This window comes from Myxine glutinosa, chromosome 8 (genome assembly GCF_964187855.1).
Source record: "Myxine glutinosa chromosome 8, kmMyxGlut1.1, whole genome shotgun sequence".
NCBI classification, from domain to species: domain Eukaryota; kingdom Metazoa; phylum Chordata; class Myxini; order Myxiniformes; family Myxinidae; genus Myxine; species Myxine glutinosa.
In genome coordinates, this window is record NC_136268.1 from 98,714,302 (window position 1) to 98,735,540 (window position 21,239).

General features: G+C 31.8%; 1 protein-coding gene across 1 annotated transcript in view; it reads left to right on the forward strand.

Annotated features, from left to right (window-relative positions):
- LOC137433154 (uncharacterized) overlaps nt 1-21,239 on the forward strand; it is a 432,405-nt gene that overhangs the window by 257,356 nt on the left and 153,810 nt on the right. Inside the window, exons 29-30 of the mRNA XM_078783571.1 lie at nt 14,447-14,500; nt 20,633-20,686. Coding sequence (XP_078639697.1) covers nt 14,447-14,500; nt 20,633-20,686 — 108 coding nt within the window. The remainder of the gene's footprint in view (nt 1-14,446; nt 14,501-20,632; nt 20,687-21,239) is intronic.

A 21,239-nucleotide genomic window follows, 5' to 3' on the forward strand; every position in this document is an offset into this window, starting at 1 on the left:
TTATGAACACATCTCTTATGATAATTCTTATGAACACATCTCTTATGATAATTCTTATGAACACATCTCTTATGATAATTCTTATGAACACATCTCTTATGATAATTCTTATGAACACATCTCTTATGATAATTCTTATGAACACATCTCTTATGATAATTCATATGAACACATCTGTTATGATAATTCTTATGAACACATCTCTTATGATAATTCTAATGAACACATCTCTTATGATAATTCTAATGAACACATCTCTCTTATGATAATTCTTATGAACACATATCTTATGATAATTCTAATGAACACATCTCTCTTATGATAATTCTTATGAACACATCTCTTATGATAATTCTTATGAACACATCTCTTATGATAATTCTTATGAACACATCTCTTATGATAATTCTTTTGAACACATCTCTTATGATAATTCTTATGAACACATCTCTTATGATAATTCTTATGAACACATCTCTTATGATAATTCTTATGAACACATCTCTTATGATAATTCTTATGAACACATCTCTTATGATAATTCTTATGAACACATCTCTTATGATAATTCTTATGAACACAGCTCTTATGATAATCCTTATGAACACATCTCTTATGATAATTCTTATGAACACATCTCTTATGATAATTCTAATGAACACATCTCTTATGATAATTCTAATGAACACATCTCTTATGATAATTCTAATGAACACATACATCTCTTATGATAATTCTTATGAACACATCTCTTATGATAATTCTTATGAACACAGCTCTTATGATAATTCTTATGAACACATCTCTTATGATAATTCTTATGAACACATCTCTTATGATAATTCTAATGAACACATCTCTTATGATAATTCTTATGAACACATCTCTTATGATAATTCTAATGAACACATCTCTCTTATGATAATTCTTATGAACACATCTCTTATGATAATTCTTATGAACACATCTCTTATGATAATTCTAATGAACACAGCTCTTATGATAATTCTAATGAACACATCTCTTATGATAATTCTTATGAACACATCTCTTATGATAATTCTAATGAACACATCTCTTATGATAATTCTTATGAACACATCTCTTATGATAATTCTAATGAACACAGCTCTTATGATAATTCTAATGAACACATCTCTTATGATAATTCTAATGAACACATCTCTTATGATAATTCTAATGAACACATCTCTCTTATGATAATTCGAATGAACACAGCTCTTATGATAATTCTAATGAACACATCTCTTATGATAATTCTAATGAACACATCTCTCTTATGATAATTCTTATGAACACATCTCTTATGATAATTCTTATGAACACATCTTATAATAATTCTTATGAACACATCTCTTATGATAATTCTTATGAACACATCTCTTATGATAATTCTTATGAACACATCTCTTATGATAATTCTTATGAACACATCTCTTATGATAATTCTTATGAACACATCTTATAATAATTCTTATGAACACATCTCTTATGATAATTCTTATGAACACATCTCTTATGATAATTCTTATGAACACATCTCTTATGATAATTCTTATGAACACATCTCTTATAATAATTCTTATGAACACATCTCTTATGATAATTCTTATGAACACATCTCTTATGATAATTCTTATGAACACATCTCTTATGATAATTCTTATGAACACATCTCTTATGATAATTCTTATGAACACATCTCTTATGATAATTCTTATGAACACATCTCTTATGATAATTCTTATGAACACATCTCTTATGATAATTCTTATGAACACATCTCTTATGATAATTCTTATGAACACATCTCTTATGATAATTCTTATGAACACATCTCTTATGATAATTCTTATGAACACATCTCTTATGATAGTTCTTATGAACACATCTCTGATGATAATTCTTATGAACACATCTCTTATGATAATTCTTATGAACACATCTCTTATGATAATTCTTATGAACACATCTCTTATGATAATTCTTATGAACACATCCCTTATGAAAATTCTTATGAACACATCTCTTATGATAATTCTTATGAACACATCTCTTATGATAATTCTTATGAACACATCTCTTATGCTAATTCTTATGAACACATCTCTTATGATAATTCTTATGAACACATCTCTTATGATAATTCTTATGAACACATCTCTTATGATAATTCTTATGAACACATCTCTTATGATAATTCTTATGAACACATCTCTGATGATAATTCTTATGAACACATCTCTTATGATAATTCTTATGAACACATCTCTTATGATAATTCTTATGAACACATCTCTTATGATAATTCTTATGAACACATCTCTTATGAAAATTCTTATGAACACATCTCTTATGATAATTCTTATGAACACATCTCTTATGATAATTCTTATGAACACATCTCTTATGCTAATTCTTATGAACACATCTCTTATGATAATTCTTATGAACACATCTCTTATGATAATTCTTATGAACACATCTCTTATGATAATTCTTATGAACACATCTCTTATGATAATTCTTATGAACACATCTCTTATGATAATTCTTATGAACACATCTCTTATGATAATTCATATGAACACATCTGTTATGATAATTCTTATGAACACATCTCTTATGATAATTCTAATGAACACATCTCTTATGATAATTCTAATGAACACATCTCTCTTATGATAATTCTTATGAACACATATCTTATGATAATTCTAATGAACACATCTCTCTTATGATAATTCTTATGAACACATCTCTTATGATAATTCTTTTGAACACATCTCTTATGATAATTCTTATGAACACATCTCTTATGATAATTCTTATGAACACATCTCTTATGATAATTCTTATGAACACATCTCTTATGATAATTCTTATGAACACATCTCTTATGATAATTCTTATGAACACATCTCTTATGATAATTCTTATGAACACAGCTCTTATGATAATCCTTATGAACACATCTCTTATGATAATTCTTATGAACACATCTCTTATGATAATTCTAATGAACACATCTCTTATGATAATTCTAATGAACACATCTCTTATGATAATTCTAATGAACACATCTCTTATGATAATTCTTATGAACACATCTCTTATGATAATTCTTATGAACACAGCTCTTATGATAATTCTTATGAACACATCTCTTATGATAATTCTTATGAACACATCTCTTATGATAATTCTAATGAACACATCTCTTATGATAATTCTTATGAACACATCTCTTATGATAATTCTAATGAACACATCTCTCTTATGATAATTCTTATGAACACATCTCTTATGATAATTCTTATGAACACATCTCTTATGATAATTCTAATGAACACAGCTCTTATGATAATTCTAATGAACACATCTCTTATGATAATTCTTATGAACACATCTCTTATGATAATTCTAATGAACACATCTCTTATGATAATTCTTATGAACACATCTCTTATGATAATTCTAATGAACACAGCTCTTATGATAATTCTAATGAACACATCTCTTATGATAATTCTAATGAACACATCTCTTATGATAATTCTAATGAACACATCTCTCTTATGATAATTCGAATGAACACAGCTCTTATGATAATTCTAATGAACACATCTCTTATGATAATTCTAATGAACACATCTCTCTTATGATAATTCTTATGAACACATCTCTTATGATAATTCTTATGAACACATCTCTTATGATAATTCTGATGAACACAGCTCTTATGATAATTCTAATGAACACATCTCTTATGATAATTCTTATGAACACATCTCTTATGATAATTCTAATGAACACATCTCTTATGATAATTCTAATGAACACATCTCTTATGATAATTCTAATGAACACATCTCTTATGATAATTCTTATGAATACATCTCTTATGATAATTCTTATGAACACATCTCTTATGATAATTGTTATGAACACATCTCTTATGATAATTCTAATGAACACATCTCTTATGATAATTCTAATGAACACATCTCTTATGATAATTCTAATGAACACATCTCTTATGATAATTCTTATGAACACATCTCTTATGATAATTCTAATGAACACATCTCTTATGATAATTCTTATGAACACATCTCTTATGATAATTCTTATGAACACATCTCTTATGATAATTCTAATGAACACATCTCTTATGATAATTCTTATGAACACATCTCTTATGATAATTCTTATGAACACATCTCTTATGATAATTCTTATGAACACATCTCTTATGATAATTCTTATGAACACAGCTCTTATGATAATTCTTATGAACACATCTCTTATGATAATTCTTATGAACACATCTCTTATGATAATTCTTATGAACACATCTCTTATGATAATTCATATGAACACATCTCTTATGATAATTCTTATGAACACAGCTCTTATGATAATTCTTATGAACACATCTCTTATGATAATTCTTATGAACACATCTCTTATGATAATTCATATGAACACATCTCTTATGATAATTCTTATGAACACATCTCTTATGATAATTCTAATGAACACATCTCTTATGATAATTCTTATGAACACATCTCTTATGATAATTCTTATGAACACATCTCTTATGATAATTCTAATGAACACATCTCTTATGATAATTCTTATGAACACATCTCTTATGATAATTCTTATGAACACATCTCTTATGATAATTCTTATGAACACATCTCTTATGATAATTCTTATGAACACATCTCTTATGATAATTCTTATGAACACATCTCTTATGATAATTCTAATGAACACATCTCTTATGATAATTCTTATGAACACATCTCTTATGATAATTCTTATGAACACATCTCTAATGATAATTCTTATGAACACATCTCTTATGATAATTCTTATGAACACATCTCTTATGATAATTCTTATGAACACAGCTCTTATGATAATTCTTATGAACACATCTCTTATGATAATTCTTATGAACACAGCTCTTATGATAATTCTTATGAACACATCTCTTATGATAATTCTTATGAACACATCTCTTATGATAATTCTTATGAACACATCTCTTATGATAATTCTAATGAACACATCTCTTATGATAATTCTTATGAACACATCTCTTATGATAATTCTTATGAACACATCTCTTATAATAATTCTTATGAACACATCTCTTATGATAATTCTAATGAACACATCTCTCTTATGATAATTCTTATGAACACATCTCTTATGATAATTCTTATGAACACATCTCTTATGATAATTCTTATGAACGCATCTCTTATGATAATTCTTATGAACACATCTCTTATGATAATTCTTATGAACACATCTCTTATGATAATTCTTATGAACACATCTCTTATGATAATTCTTATGAACACATCTCTTATGATAATTCTTATGAACACATCTCTTATGATAATTCTCATGAACACATCTCTTATGATAATTCTTATGAACACATCTCTTATGATAATTCTTATGAACACATCTCTTATGATAATTCTTATGAACACATCTCTTATGATAATTCTTATGAACACATCTCTTATGATAATTCTAATGAACACATCTCTTATGATAATTCTTATGAACACATCTCTTATGATAATTCTTATGAACACATCTCTTATGATAATTCTAATGAACACATCTCTTATGATAATTCTTATGAACACATCTCTTATGATAATTCTTATGAACACATCTCTTATGATAATTCTTATGAACACAGCTCTTATGATAATTCTTATGAACACATCTCTTATGATAATTCTTATGAACACATCTCTTATGATAATTCTTATGAACACATCTCTTATGATAATTCTAATGAACACATCTCTTATGATAATTCTTATGAACACATCTCTTATGATAATTCTTATGAACACATCTCTTATGATAATTCTTATGAACACATCTCTTATGATAATTCTAATGAACACATCTCTCTTATGATAATTCTTATGAACACATCTCTTATGATAATTCTTATGAACACATCTCTTATGATAATTCTTATGAACACATCTCTTATGATAATTCTTATGAACACATCTCTTATGATAATTCTTATGAACACATCTCTTATGATAATTCTTATGAACACATCTCTTATGATAATTCTTATGAACACATCTCTTATGATAATTCTTATGAACACATCCCTTATGAAAATTCTTATGAACACATCTCTTATGATAATTCTTATGAACACATCTCTTATGATAATTCTTATGAACACATCTCTTATGCTAATTCTTATGAACACATCTCTTATGATAATTCTTATGAACACATCTCTTATGATAATTCTTATGAACACATCTCTTATGATAATTCTTATGAACACATCTCTGATGATAATTCTTATGAACACATCTCTTATGATAATTCTTATGAACACATCTCTTATGATAATTCTTATGAACACATCTCTTATGATAATTCTTATGAACACATCTCTTATGAAAATTCTTATGAACACATCTCTTATGATAATTCTTATGAACACATCTCTTATGATAATTCTTATGAACACATCTCTTATGCTAATTCTTATGAACACATCTCTTATGATAATTCTTATGAACACATCTCTTATGATAATTCTTATGAACACATCTCTTATGATAATTCTTATGAACACATCTCTTATGATAATTCTAATGAACACATCTCTCTTATGATAATTCTTATGAACACATATCTTATGATAATTCTAATGAACACATCTCTCTTATGATAATTCTTATGAACACATCTCTTATGATAATTCTTTTGAACACATCTCTTATGATAATTCTTATGAACACATCTCTTATGATAATTCTTATGAACACATCTCTTATGATAATTCTTATGAACACATCTCTTATGATAATTCTTATGAACACATCTCTTATGATAATTCTTATGAACACATCTCTTATGATAATTCTTATGAACACAGCTCTTATGATAATCCTTATGAACACATCTCTTATGATAATTCTTATGAACACATCTCTTATGATAATTCTAATGAACACATCTCTTATGATAATTCTAATGAACACATCTCTTATGATAATTCTAATGAACACATCTCTTATGATAATTCTTATGAACACATCTCTTATGATAATTCTTATGAACACAGCTCTTATGATAATTCTTATGAACACATCTCTTATGATAATTCTTATGAACACATCTCTTATGATAATTCTAATGAACACATCTCTTATGATAATTCTTATGAACACATCTCTTATGATAATTCTAATGAACACATCTCTCTTATGATAATTCTTATGAACACATCTCTTATGATAATTCTTATGAACACATCTCTTATGATAATTCTAATGAACACAGCTCTTATGATAATTCTAATGAACACATCTCTTATGATAATTCTTATGAACACATCTCTTATGATAATTCTAATGAACACATCTCTTATGATAATTCTTATGAACACATCTCTTATGATAATTCTAATGAACACAGCTCTTATGATAATTCTAATGAACACATCTCTTATGATAATTCTAATGAACACATCTCTTATGATAATTCTAATGAACACATCTCTCTTATGATAATTCGAATGAACACAGCTCTTATGATAATTCTAATGAACACATCTCTTATGATAATTCTAATGAACACATCTCTCTTATGATAATTCTTATGAACACATCTCTTATGATAATTCTTATGAACACATCTCTTATGATAATTCTGATGAACACAGCTCTTATGATAATTCTAATGAACACATCTCTTATGATAATTCTTATGAACACATCTCTTATGATAATTCTAATGAACACATCTCTTATGATAATTCTAATGAACACATCTCTTATGATAATTCTAATGAACACATCTCTTATGATAATTCTTATGAATACATCTCTTATGATAATTCTTATGAACACATCTCTTATGATAATTGTTATGAACACATCTCTTATGATAATTCTAATGAACACATCTCTTATGATAATTCTAATGAACACATCTCTTATGATAATTCTAATGAACACATCTCTTATGATAATTCTTATGAACACATCTCTTATGATAATTCTAATGAACACATCTCTTATGATAATTCTTATGAACACATCTCTTATGATAATTCTTATGAACACATCTCTTATGATAATTCTAATGAACACATCTCTTATGATAATTCTTATGAACACATCTCTTATGATAATTCTTATGAACACATCTCTTATGATAATTCTTATGAACACATCTCTTATGATAATTCTTATGAACACAGCTCTTATGATAATTCTTATGAACACATCTCTTATGATAATTCTTATGAACACATCTCTTATGATAATTCTTATGAACACATCTCTTATGATAATTCATATGAACACATCTCTTATGATAATTCTTATGAACACAGCTCTTATGATAATTCTTATGAACACATCTCTTATGATAATTCTTATGAACACATCTCTTATGATAATTCATATGAACACATCTCTTATGATAATTCTAATGAACACATCTCTTATGATAATTCTAATGAACACATCTCTTATGATAATTCTTATGAACACATCTCTTATGATAATTCTTATGAACACATCTCTTATGATAATTCTAATGAACACATCTCTTATGATAATTCTTATGAACACATCTCTTATGATAATTCTTATGAACACATCTCTTATGATAATTCTTATGAACACATCTCTTATGATAATTCTTATGAACACATCTCTTATGATAATTCTTATGAACACATCTCTTATGATAATTCTAATGAACACATCTCTTATGATAATTCTTATGAACACATCTCTTATGATAATTCTTATGAACACATCTCTAATGATAATTCTTATGAACACATCTCTTATGATAATTCTTATGAACACATCTCTTATGATAATTCTTATGAACACAGCTCTTATGATAATTCTTATGAACACATCTCTTATGATAATTCTTATGAACACAGCTCTTATGATAATTCTTATGAACACATCTCTTATGATAATTCTTATGAACACATCTCTTATGATAATTCTTATGAACACATCTCTTATGATAATTCTAATGAACACATCTCTTATGATAATTCTTATGAACACATCTCTTATGATAATTCTTATGAACACATCTCTTATAATAATTCTTATGAACACATCTCTTATGATAATTCTAATGAACACATCTCTCTTATGATAATTCTTATGAACACATCTCTTATGATAATTCTTATGAACACATCTCTTATGATAATTCTTATGAACACATCTCTTATGATAATTCTTATGAACACATCTCTTATGATAATTCTTATGAACACATCTCTTATGATAATTCTTATGAACACATCTCTTATGATAATTCTTATGAACACATCTCTTATGATAATTCTTATGAACACATCTCTTATGATAATTCTCATGAACACATCTCTTATGATAATTCTTATGAACACATCTCTTATGATAATTCTTATGAACACATCTCTTATGATAATTCTTATGAACACATCTCTTATGATAATTCTTATGAACACATCTCTTATGATAATTCTAATGAACACATCTCTTATGATAATTCTTATGAACACATCTCTTATGATAATTCTTATGAACACATCTCTTATGATAATTCTAATGAACACATCTCTTATGATAATTCTTATGAACACATCTCTTATGATAATTCTTATGAACACATCTCTTATGATAATTCTTATGAACACAGCTCTTATGATAATTCTTATGAACACATCTCTTATGATAATTTTTATGAACACATCTCTTATGATAATTCTTATGAACACATCTCTCTTATGATAATTCTTATGAACACATCTCTTATGATAATTCTTATGAACACATCTCTTATGATAATTCTTATGAACACATCTCTTATGATAATTCTTATGAACACATCTCTTATGATAATTCTAATGAACACATCTCTTATGATAATTCTTATGAACACATCTCTTATGATAATTCTTATGAACACATCTCTTATGATAATTCTTATGAACACAGCTCTTATGATAATTCTTATGAACACAGCTCTTATGATAATTCTTATGAACACAGCTCTTATGATAATTCTTATGAACACATCTCTTATGATAATTCTTATGAACACATCTCTTATGATAATTCTTATGAACACATCTCTTATGATAATTCTAATGAACACATCTCTCTTATGATAATTCTTATGAACACATATCTTATGATAATTCTAATGAACACATCTCTCTTATGATAATTCTTATGAACACATCTCTTATGATAATTCTTTTGAACACATCTCTTATGATAATTCTTATGAACACATCTCTTATGATAATTCTTATGAACACATCTCTTATGATAATTCTTATGAACACATCTCTTATGATAATTCTTATGAACACATCTCTTATGATAATTCTTATGAACACATCTCTTATGATAATTCTTATGAACACAGCTCTTATGATAATCCTTATGAACACATCTCTTATGATAATTCTTATGAACACATCTCTTATGATAATTCTAATGAACACATCTCTTATGATAATTCTAATGAACACATCTCTTATGATAATTCTAATGAACACATCTCTTATGATAATTCTTATGAACACATCTCTTATGATAATTCTTATGAACACAGCTCTTATGATAATTCTTATGAACACATCTCTTATGATAATTCTTATGAACACATCTCTTATGATAATTCTAATGAACACATCTCTTATGATAATTCTTATGAACACATCTCTTATGATAATTCTAATGAACACATCTCTCTTATGATAATTCTTATGAACACATCTCTTATGATAATTCTAATGAACACAGCTCTTATGATAATTCTAATGAACACATCTCTTATGATAATTCTTATGAACACATCTCTTATGATAATTCTAATGAACACATCTCTTATGATAATTCTTATGAACACATCTCTTATGATAATTCTAATGAACACAGCTCTTATGATAATTCTAATGAACACATCTCTTATGATAATTCTAATGAACACATCTCTTATGATAATTCTAATGAACACATCTCTCTTATGATAATTCGAATGAACACAGCTCTTATGATAATTCTAATGAACACATCTCTTATGATAATTCTAATGAACACATCTCTCTTATGATAATTCTTATGAACACATCTCTTATGATAATTCTTATGAACACATCTCTTATGATAATTCTGATGAACACAGCTCTTATGATAATTCTAATGAACACATCTCTTATGATAATTCTTATGAACACATCTCTTATGATAATTCTAATGAACACATCTCTTATGATAATTCTAATGAACACATCTCTTATGATAATTCTAATGAACACATCTCTTATGATAATTCTTATGAATACATCTCTTATGATAATTCTTATGAACACATCTCTTATGATAATTGTTATGAACACATCTCTTATGATAATTCTAATGAACACATCTCTTATGATAATTCTAATGAACACATCTCTTATGATAATTCTAATGAACACATCTCTTATGATAATTCTTATGAACACATCTCTTATGATAATTCTAATGAACACATCTCTTATGATAATTCTTATGAACACATCTCTTATGATAATTCTTATGAACACATCTCTTATGATAATTCTAATGAACACATCTCTTATGATAATTCTTATGAACACATCTCTTATGATAATTCTTATGAACACATCTCTTATGATAATTCTTATGAACACATCTCTTATGATAATTCTTATGAACACAGCTCTTATGATAATTCTTATGAACACATCTCTTATGATAATTCTTATGAACACATCTCTTATGATAATTCTTATGAACACATCTCTTATGATAATTCATATGAACACATCTCTTATGATAATTCTTATGAACACAGCTCTTATGATAATTCTTATGAACACATCTCTTATGATAATTCTTATGAACACATCTCTTATGATAATTCATATGAACACATCTCTTATGATAATTCTAATGAACACATCTCTTATGATAATTCTAATGAACACATCTCTTATGATAATTCTTATGAACACATCTCTTATGATAATTCTTATGAACACATCTCTTATGATAATTCTAATGAACACATCTCTTATGATAATTCTTATGAACACATCTCTTATGATAATTCTTATGAACACATCTCTTATGATAATTCTTATGAACACATCTCTTATGATAATTCTTATGAACACATCTCTTATGATAATTCTTATGAACACATCTCTTATGATAATTCTAATGAACACATCTCTTATGATAATTCTTATGAACACATCTCTTATGATAATTCTTATGAACACATCTCTAATGATAATTCTTATGAACACATCTCTTATGATAATTCTTATGAACACATCTCTTATGATAATTCTTATGAACACAGCTCTTATGATAATTCTTATGAACACATCTCTTATGATAATTCTTATGAACACAGCTCTTATGATAATTCTTATGAACACATCTCTTATGATAATTCTTATGAACACATCTCTTATGATAATTCTTATGAACACATCTCTTATGATAATTCTAATGAACACATCTCTTATGATAATTCTTATGAACACATCTCTTATGATAATTCTTATGAACACATCTCTTATAATAATTCTTATGAACACATCTCTTATGATAATTCTAATGAACACATCTCTCTTATGATAATTCTTATGAACACATCTCTTATGATAATTCTTATGAACACATCTCTTATGATAATTCTTATGAACACATCTCTTATGATAATTCTTATGAACACATCTCTTATGATAATTCTTATGAACACATCTCTTATGATAATTCTTATGAACACATCTCTTATGATAATTCTTATGAACACATCTCTTATGATAATTCTTATGAACACATCTCTTATGATAATTCTCATGAACACATCTCTTATGATAATTCTTATGAACACATCTCTTATGATAATTCTTATGAACACATCTCTTATGATAATTCTTATGAACACATCTCTTATGATAATTCTTATGAACACATCTCTTATGATAATTCTAATGAACACATCTCTTATGATAATTCTTATGAACACATCTCTTATGATAATTCTTATGAACACATCTCTTATGATAATTCTAATGAACACATCTCTTATGATAATTCTTATGAACACATCTCTTATGATAATTCTTATGAACACATCTCTTATGATAATTCTTATGAACACAGCTCTTATGATAATTCTTATGAACACATCTCTTATGATAATTTTTATGAACACATCTCTTATGATAATTCTTATGAACACATCTCTCTTATGATAATTCTTATGAACACATCTCTTATGATAATTCTTATGAACACATCTCTTATGATAATTCTTATGAACACATCTCTTATGATAATTCTTATGAACACATCTCTTATGATAATTCTAATGAACACATCTCTTATGATAATTCTTATGAACACATCTCTTATGATAATTCTTATGAACACATCTCTTATGATAATTCTTATGAACACATCTCTAATGATAATTCTTATGAACACATCTCTTATGATAATTCTTATGAACACAGCTCTTATGATAATTCTTATGAACACATCTCTTATGATAATTTTTATGAACACATCTCTTATGATAATTCTTATGAACACATCTCTCTTATGATAATTCGTATGAACACATCTCTTATGATAATTCTTATGAACACAGCTCTTATGATAATTCTTATGAACACATCTCTTATGATAATTCTTATGAACACATCTCTTATGATAATTCTTATGAACACATCTCTTATGATAATTCTTATGAACACATCTCTTATGATAATTCTTATGAACACAGCTCTTATGATAATTCTTATGAACACATCTCTTATGATAATTCTTATGAACACATCTCTTATGATAATTCTTATGAACACATCTCTTATGATAATTCTTATGAACACATCTCTTATGATAATTCTTATGAACACAGCTCTTATGATAATTCTTATGAACACATCTCTTATGATAATTCTTATGAACACAGCTCTTATGATAATTCTTATGAACACATCTCTTATGATAATTCTTATGAACACATCTCTTATGATAATTCTTATGAACACAGCTCTTATGATAATTCTTATGAACACAGCTCTTATGATAATTCTTATGAACACAGCTCTTATGATAATTCTTATGAACACAGCTCTCATGATAATTCTTATGAACACATCTCTTATGATGATTCTTATGAACACATCTCTTATGATAATTCTAATGAACACATCTCTTATGATAATTCTAATGAACACATCTCTTATGATAATTCTTATGAACACATCTCTTATGGTAATTGTATCAATTTTCAAAGCTCCATTTGAAATGATTTCTCATGTATTCTTTCCATACAGGGCATACCTGGAAAGCCAGGCCCTCTCGGACCAATAGGACCTGATGGTTTGCATGTGAGTTTACATTTTATACCATCTTGATAGGTGCTGGGTTATTTTGCATATCAGCAGTATTTCTGATAAACTTTTAATTATCAAACTTGGGTGGCTGAATTTTATCTGCACTCTTATTTAAGCTTATATATGTAACCTTGATTAAACAATCTCACCATACTATGAACCATGTGTGGACAATTATTTGTAAACTTTCAACAGGCTTGAATTTTTTTTGCATGAACTATAAATTTCATAATTACCCTCTTTTTCAATTCTACTTGCCAACATTTGATATTCAACATGTAGTAAAATATGAGACTTTATTATGGATATTGATTAGAAACACTGTAATGACAAATCCTGCTTTTGGACCCGTTGTTATCTGGATTCAGACTTTAACCAAAATCGATTCGGCTTGTTCTTGTCACCTACCCAACTCATCCACCAAGTTTAGTCATAACTCGTCCACAACCTTTTAAAATATCATGTTATATATCGTTTTTGGCCCTATCACTCAATGGTGAAGAATATATATCCTGGTGTTGGCTTAGCGGTTAGGGTGCCGGCTTGGGATCTCAGGATCCTGGGTTGGAATCCCGGTCGATCGCTGAATTAACACCGGGGGGTTGACCTAGCCTGTTATCCTTCCCAGGTCGGCAAATTGAGTATCAGTTCACTGGTAATTCCCTGTGTGTCACAAAAGGCGACAAACAGGGTTGGCAGCAGGAAGGGCATCTGGCTATAAAACATTATTTCAAAAAGGGGACCACGGTGCCCAAAAAAGGCCAACCCCTGCTCTGCGGGGGAAAATGGCCTCTAAAGGTGGTTCTTTTTTTTCTTCTTCTTCTTCACCCAATGGTGAAGAATCAACTCTGAGATCGGTAGCCTAATCCAGATCTTCACCAAAATCGAATCAATTCTTCCTTGTCACCCAACCTATCCACCAAATTTCGTCCGTATTCATCCATAACTGTTTAGGTATCCTGCTCAAAATCAGACAAACAGGGGTGAAAATATAACCTCGGTCCACCTTAGCTGGCGGAAGTAAAAACAGGTATAAAATGCAAATAACATGTGATAGAATCACATTTCTTGTCTAAAAATGAAATGCTCCATAGTGCAGTCATTTGTTGATAAAATACACTGTAATTGGTTGTAATGCAAGCAATCAGAAAGTGCAACACCTGAAGAGGGACTATACAAGTATAGGCGGTGATAGCCTGGTAGTGTGGTGAAGGTGTGCTGCACATTCACCACATTACTAGATTAGGTAAGGAAAATTAACCACACTACCAAGTGGGAAGGAAACCTCCTGGGAAGAAAATATCACATGATAAGCATGTCAAGAAGTCAGTTGCTATTTTAGTGTTAATTACCTACACCATCTGCGATGAACAGAGGTTATGTTTTCACCCCTGTCTGTTTGTTTTTTGCAAAATTTCTTTTTATTCAATTACAGAATGTGCATTTTTTTTTTTGTGTTGGTCATGTGCATTATTTTTTCGACATCAGATCTAATATGGCCGACTGGCGACCATTTTGTTACTTAAACGTGTCCCCAACCGTTTATTGAACATGCATGGTCCAATTTTGTTCAAACATGGCACAAGCACAGCACATGACGGCATACACATGCACTTCAATTTATTTTGTGATTGTTCCAAGATGGCCGACTGATAGACGAGCAGCCATTTTAGTTGTAAAATCCCAATATTGACTATGTCCGGAACCATTTCTTGGACATGCATTTACCGATCTTGTTCACATTTGGCACACAGATAATGAATGATGGAATACATATGCACGTCACTTTGTTTCGAGATCAGATCCAAGATGGCCAACTGGCGGCCATGTTGTTTCTTAAGCGTGTCTCCATTAATTTCTCTGATTTTCTTCATGACATGCATGGACTGATTTTCTTCAAACTTGGCACAAAGACAGTACCTGAGCATAAATATGCAAAATATTTTGTTTTGTCATCCGACCAAAGATGGCCGACTAACAGCCTTTAACTCCACATAGCAAAATTACTAAAATCATGGCGGTGGCGATAATCACCTGGTAGAGTTGGTCATAAGCAAGAAGCATATTGTTTTTCATGTCAAACGGTCAACATAAGCCAAGTCAACAACTTAGGTGGAGTTTATAAAATCCTCAATTTTCATCCGATTGACTTTAATTTGAAGAGGATTTGCATATCTTGTCACTGAATTCAACCACCAACTATTTTTGACGTCAACATAGGTCAAAAGATCAACATAGGCTGAAATTTCTAAAATTGACAATTTTCATCGGATTGACTTGAAATGTGAACATGATTTGCATATAAGGTCACTGAATTCAACCACCAATTCTTTTTGAGGTCAAATGGTCAACATTGGCCGGATTTCTAAAATTGTCAATTTTCATCTGATTGGCTAGATATTTAAAGAGGATTTGCATATTTTGTCATTGAATTCCCCCACCAATTATTTTTGAAGTCAACATTGGCAAAAAGGTCAATATAGGCCAAAGGTCAGCAACTTAGGTGGAATTGATAAAATCTTCATTTTTCATCCAATTGACTTGAAATTTGAAGATTTGCATACCAGATCATTGAATTCAACCACCAATTATTTTTTAGGTCAACATAGGCCAAAATATCAACATATGCCAAAGGTGTGATTTCTTAGGTGTGATTTCTAAAATCCTCAATTTTCATGCGATTGACTTGAAATTTGAACAGGATTTGGATATTTGGTCTTTGAATTCAACCACCAATTAATTTTAAAGGTAACATTTGTTTTAGGGATTTCGCAAGTATTGTGCTCTGCACATCGTCTTTCTTGCTTGTTTGTCTGTTTTGTTTGTGTGCCGGATATCTCAGAAAGTTGTGGACGGATTCGGATGAAATTTGGTGAACAGGTTGGGTGTGTGATAAGGACGAAATGATTAGATTTTGGTGAAGATCTGCATCTGGGTACTATAATGTTTTATAATGATTCTTCATCATTGAGAGATAGCGCCAAAGACAATACATGAAGAGCACGATATTTCAAAAAGCTGTGTACAAAACTTGATGGATGAATTGGTTAGGTGACAAGAACCAGCCGATTCGATTTTGGTTCTGGTCCGAGTCCAGATCCAGTCCATAAGTGGGATACAACACAAACTGCTCAGCATGGTGGAGGCATGCGCTTTACCGAGTGCCGTTCTAGTTGGTGTTGTAACTGTTACGTGGTCCCCTCGGTGACTACCTGGTCTCGGTGACCCCCGGACCGTGAGAGGACCTTCGCCAGCAAGTAGGATGATATATATGAGCTTTCGTAACGCAACCCATATGAATTCCGGTCAAGAAGAAACCCCACACCAAGGATCCGGAATAATCAATAATATATTCCCTGAGCAATCAACAACCATCAACAATGCACAATCAATATTACAAAGATGCAAACTCATCTACACTAACTCTAAGATGGCCATCTTATATATTCCTCACGTGAGCCCCACTCCTGACTCCCTCCGTGGTCAATGTCTCTCACAATGTCTCTCGTCTCCGCACACGGGCGGTTGAACGAACCCCGGGCGGACGTGCTCCAAACGTGCCGTCTCGTACCGGGGACAGCTGCTGCAGCGCCCCTCCTTGCCAAGCAACGGGGCAAAATCCAGCGCGGCTTCCAACGCGCGCGAGGCCCCAAAGTGCGACCCGTACGCGTCCTTGTAGACGGGGCAAAACCAAGCGCGGGTTGCAACGCGTGCGAGGCTCGACGTGCGACCCGTACGCGTCCTTGTAGACGGGGCAAACCAAGCGCGGTTTGCAACGCGTGCGAGGCTCAACGTGCGACCCGTACGCGTCCTTGTAGACGGGGCAAAACCAAGCGCGGTTTGCAACGCGCGCGTGGCCCAACGTGCGACCGCTTGGTTCCGTGCACGAACTCACGGGGACTTGACGGGTCAAAAGGTAGTTACGCGTCCAGGTACCTCCTCTCGCCAAACGGGTTTCGGAACGCCTCTGTTTTCCACGCAGCGTGAGGTCGATTCCACCTTTTGTCGTCGCGGGGCGAGGAAGATCAAGAAGAATCCTCGTCCTGTTCCCTCGTGTCTTTTCTTCTTCCCTTTCCGGTCACTTCCGTTTCCGGCCACTTCCGTTTCCGGCCACTCCCTCCGAAGGGCTCCTGACCCTCCAACCACAACAACTTAATATACTCCACACGGATAAGCAAAGACCTGAATGGTAATTCCCATACATTCACATAAATATGTAACATAACTCTTCAAGTTATAACTAAGGCAGAAATTTGTAATTTGACCATTGATCTGCTCTTTTTGAAAGGTAGCGTAGCTGCATCTTTTGATCGTTTGTAAATCATTGCAGACAGTGCAGACAAAGCATTTGGATTGAAGTTCTTTCTGAAAGTACAGCATACTCAGTACATCATTCTCTCATCTCCCCTTCCTGTTCAGGCTGGAGTTCCCCAAGGCAGTGTGCTGGGCCCTGTGCTTTTTCTGGTCTTCATCAATGATCTCTCCGAGTCTCTGGAAAATCCTCTCTATCACTTTGCTGATGACTCCACTCTCTGCGGCTCTGTCTCTCAACCCTCAGATCGGCAGGCAGCAGTCTCTTCACTCTCTGCAGACCTGGACAAAATCACAAACTGGTCAAACAAGTGGAACATGTCTTTCAATCCTGACAAATCTCACATTCTCACTTTATCTCTCCGAAATGACCGTCTGGATAACCCTCCCATCTGCTTTCTCAGAAATCCTCTTGAAGAAGTTCTGTCACTCAAGCTTTTGGGTCTCACTATCTGCCATGATCTTTCCTGGGAAAACCACATTTCCAAGCTGGCCTCCAAAGCCAGTCGCTGACTGGGCATCCTCCATCGTGCGAAGTCCTTCCTTGGCACCTCTGAGCTCCTCATCACATATAAAGCTTTCATCCACAGCTTAATGGAATACTGCTCTCCCCTCTTGGAATCTGGGCTGGTGCTCCTGCTCACACCGAGCTCGGCTTCATGCTGTAGAAATCAAAGCTTTCATTGGTATCTCCCGCGATGAAGGTGATTCTGTGGGTCTTTCACTCGCCCACTGCAGGCAGGTTTGTGGTCTTTCTGTCTTCTACCGACTCCTCTCTGGCCTAGATCCCCCAGCTCTGTCTGTGCTCTGTCCCCCAAATATTCCTTCAGGATGCACAATAACTGCCAGCAACCCTCTTCTGGTGAAACTGCCAAAATCAAGACTCTCTGCTCACCTTCGCTCTTTCATTCCTCTTTTTTCCTGCCTCTGGAACAAACTCCCACACTCCCTTCAATCCCACCCCACCCTCCAGGTCTTTAAAACAGCTGCTCACCACCATCTCTTATCTTCCCCAATCCAAAACCTTGATCTTTTCTACCCCCGTTAATACACCCCAAATCCACCTCTTTCAATCACCGACTTCATTCCTGAAGTTCCTAGTAGTGTCAATTTGTTTTATACCCACACCCCCCAGCCCTCAGATCTCCTGATGTCTCTGTTCTCTGCTGTTGTTGTACTTGTGTCTCTCTCTCTCTCTCTCTCTCTCTCTCTCTCTCTCTCTCTCTCTCTCTCTCTCTCTCTCTCTCTCTCTCTCTGTCTCTGTCTCTGTCTCTGTCTCTCTCTGTCTCCCGCTCCCTTTATTATATGTTTTGTTCATCTGTTTATGTTTTTGTGTTTAATATTAGCTCTTACACGAGCCTCGATCTTGCATACAAAAAAATTAAAAATAAAAATACTCTAATTTTGCAATGCTCCAGCTGTTCGTGAAGTATCAGGGAAGCAGTTTATACGTGGATTATTTTCACTGAGAATAGACAATTCAAAGGTGGATTTTTGATTCGTCCTTCAATTTGATGTCTCGTGATTTCTGATAGGACATGATGAGATTCTTATCAGATACCATGAGAAATCATTGGAGCTTTTTTGTAAGGAATGCATCTCCGAATGCACCTAATATTCAAACTGTCCTCATGGAATATTTTGATCTAATAAGCTATTAAATGGAGGTATTTTTTGGACATGCAGTCTGTCTCCTCTTCTCTCTTGTTGTGGCATATGCATTAATAACAATAAACCACTGCCTGTAGTTTGACCAAATGATAAACATCATATATCTATATAACATTCCCTAGCTACAATGCATTCTTTGCTCAGGGTCCTGCTGGTGAAGATGGACCACCTGGACTTCCCGGAACAATGGGCCATGAGGTGAGAAGCTTTAGGGTCCTCACTTCAAAGCCCAAGTGCACATCGATTCCCAGGGACATGTAGCACTGTTTTAGTTGTCACCACAATGAGTAACACCATTGGTCTTGGAAACTTGGAGTCTGAAAATGTTTTTTTAGAAGCACAGAGGGACTCCCTGTGTAGATTGCCCGAGTTTGTGGCTATCCACCAACATTTTTTTTTTTGCATGTTGTCACTTTGCAGAGTATAAGCCCACACAGTACTCTGCCAATGCAAACACTGATTTTTCTTAGAAGAACCCTGAGTGTATCCAATAAGAATACGACCCACAAGACAGCTTACATGTGTTGTGTCAAACTTACAATACAACATCTGAAGCTGTAATTAGTCTTTACGCCAAACTGTCACTGTGTTGTAATGGTGGTTTCCATTATTAGTCCCCTACCGGTGTACACCGGAGGGGACTATAGGTTTACACTCAGTCCCTCCGTCTGTCAGTCTGTCAGTCTGTCCGTCCGTCATGCAAAGAACATTTTTCCGGACTTTTTTTCTAAACTCTTGATGCTAATGATTT